Source organism: Austrofundulus limnaeus, unplaced genomic scaffold (assembly GCF_001266775.1).
Source record: "Austrofundulus limnaeus strain Quisiro unplaced genomic scaffold, Austrofundulus_limnaeus-1.0 Scaffold259, whole genome shotgun sequence".
NCBI lineage: Eukaryota > Metazoa > Chordata > Actinopteri > Cyprinodontiformes > Rivulidae > Austrofundulus > Austrofundulus limnaeus.
In genome coordinates, this window is record NW_013952661.1 from 140,369 (window position 1) to 142,777 (window position 2,409).

The window sequence follows — 2,409 nt, forward strand, 5'->3', positions numbered from 1 at the left end:
GAGGAGGAGGAGGGGGAGCCATAGTCTGCATTGAATTGAAAGTTCCAGACACTCCTGGCAGTGGCGGTGGTGGAGGAAGAATCGTTTGAAGCTGACATGAGCACTGGAAGCCGTTCTGTCTCTGTGGCAGGGCAGAAGTAGGCACTTTCAACTTAAAGCCATTGTCTAGAGGTGAGGTCTGCACAGACTCGTCCTCTAGGCACCCTAGAGAGGAAGCTGCCTCTGTCTGGAGATGGGCATCACATAGAGACCTCAGTATGCCCTCTTCTCCACACGCTCTGTCTGTAGTAGATGTCTTTGTCCCATCTCTTGTCAGCACAGGTGGCTGTCGCTCCAGCTCAACAATCTTAGTCTTGAGGTCTTCTATAGTTTGTTCGAGTTGCTGGATGACATTAATATGTTTTTCCCTTATTTTCTTCGAGGGGAGCACACATTTATCCTGTAAAAAAAACAGCCATGAGGTGTTAGCAAAGTCAGGAAAAAGTAACCACTAACAAGGGCTCTTGTATTTCATGTCTTTTGTCTGGACATTAACTGTGTTTCCATCCAATTACATCCAATTTTAATTCGAATTTTGAGCAAATTTTAATAATTTCGCAAAAAGGAAAAAAATAAGAAATGCGAATCAGACGGAGTTTCCATCAACTGGCTTGAAGCAAATCAATTACGCCATACGCATGTGCGTAGTAAACAGGAAGTAACCGTCACTAAACTGGCAGGGTCCACACGTCTCAGGATAATGGAGAGAAGTTATCAGGAACGTGTTGCTACTGTCAGGAAAGTTGTAATTATTCTGTTATCAACTAGTTTTGGTGATGTTACTGCTGTCTGGAGACGTAGAGAAAGAAATGCAATTTTCTTCACGTTACAGGATTACTGAGAAAACACAAACAGTGGGAGGAGGGTTCTGCTGCCAGCTGCGGCTGCAGCCGACCCGAAACCGGTACCGGGGAACAGCTGATCAGCTACGTGAGGTAAATGTTCGCTACGTCACAACTTATTTGGCAAAACTGTTTCCATCTCTCCTTTTGTGCATTAAGTGTTTTTCAAAAAAACCAAAAAAACCACCTCAAGCGAGCGTAAAAACTTTTTAGCGAATTGTTTTTTTTTTTCGAATTTTGCTGTTTCCATCTGACTTTTTTTTTTCGCATTTTTAATGCGACACTTCTAAGTGTGCATCAAAAAGCCATGATGGAAACACAGTTACTGGCCAGGTTAAGATTTTGAAAGTATGATAACCTTGAGTAAAAATACAAAGGTTTCACAGTATTCAAGCAAAACTATTAAACTGATGTTTGGAGAAGAGTGTTTATAGGTAGGACCCAGAGAGGCAAGGAGAAATGTAAACATTTATTTTTACAAAATATTAAACCTAAAAGTTAAATAATATGTAATTATTGCCAACTGTCAATGTTGAATCTGTTTATCAGCAGTCTATCCCAAATGATGGGTGTGACAATCGCCAGGATCAGGATTAAATGATGCAAGACAATTGAGAAAGAGGTCACAAGCAAGACTGATGCTGTGCAAACTGACTGACCAGAGAAAGCCTGGAGGCCATGAAAGGAGCTGGTCTGGTAGACTCCAGAGTTGGCTGGCCTTTGTAAGGCATTAAGATAGAAATGCAAAGATACAGATCCCAATCAAGCAAAACCAGGTAGGAACAGTACAGTATGTACAGCCCCGCATTCACTATACACACGTGGACAAAATTGTTGGTAACCTTTGTTTAATGAAAGAAAAATGCACAATGGTCACAGAAATAACTTGAATCTGACAAAAGTAATAACTAGATCTGCAAAGCAGTTATGACCGAGGTCCAAGCCCATGTTTGCATATCCATCTTGGCACGTCATCCTGAGTACACTGTCGACCTGTGCATCACAGAGTTGTAACATGGGGCATATGTATAAGGTCTTTTTGAGACCCTAATGGCTTATATAAATTTAGGTCTCAGATAAAGGTCACTCAGTCATATGTCCTTTGTTGCCTTCCTTACTGTGTTTTGACTGGCAGCTGCATTATTAACATTCATAAATCATTACACCAACTGTGCCCCCTCTGGTCCAAACCATCTTAATCTGGTCTGTCTAACAACACCTCCAAATTGTTCATCTGTAATGTACTTCTGATGATCTCCCTCTTTATCTGACCCATCTTTCTTTCTCACAAGTACAGTCTCAACATCTTCAGCTCTGCCACTTTAGTTTCTTTCTCTGTCTTTCTTTCCTGTCAATGCCACTGTTAATGTGACTCTTTTAATTTTTTTTATCATTGATGTTTACTGCAATTTTTTAACTCCTGAGACTTTTCTTTTTCCACTCTATCTTTGCTGTCTGTCTGTCTGTCTGTGTGTCTGTCTGTCTGTCTGTCTGTCTGTGTGTCTGTCTGTCTGTCTGTCTGTCTGTG

The 2,409-nt window shown here is 41.1% G+C and overlaps 1 protein-coding gene across 1 annotated transcript in view; it reads right to left on the reverse strand.

Annotated features, from left to right (window-relative positions):
- The window catches only part of LOC106526098 (formin-2), a gene marked incomplete at its 3' end in the record, with an annotated part of 66,801 nt that continues 64,392 nt past the window's right edge, over positions 1-2,409 (reverse strand). Inside the window, 1 exon segment of the mRNA XM_014020584.1 lies at positions 1-439. Within this exon segment, the coding sequence (XP_013876038.1) occupies positions 1-439 (439 nt within the window).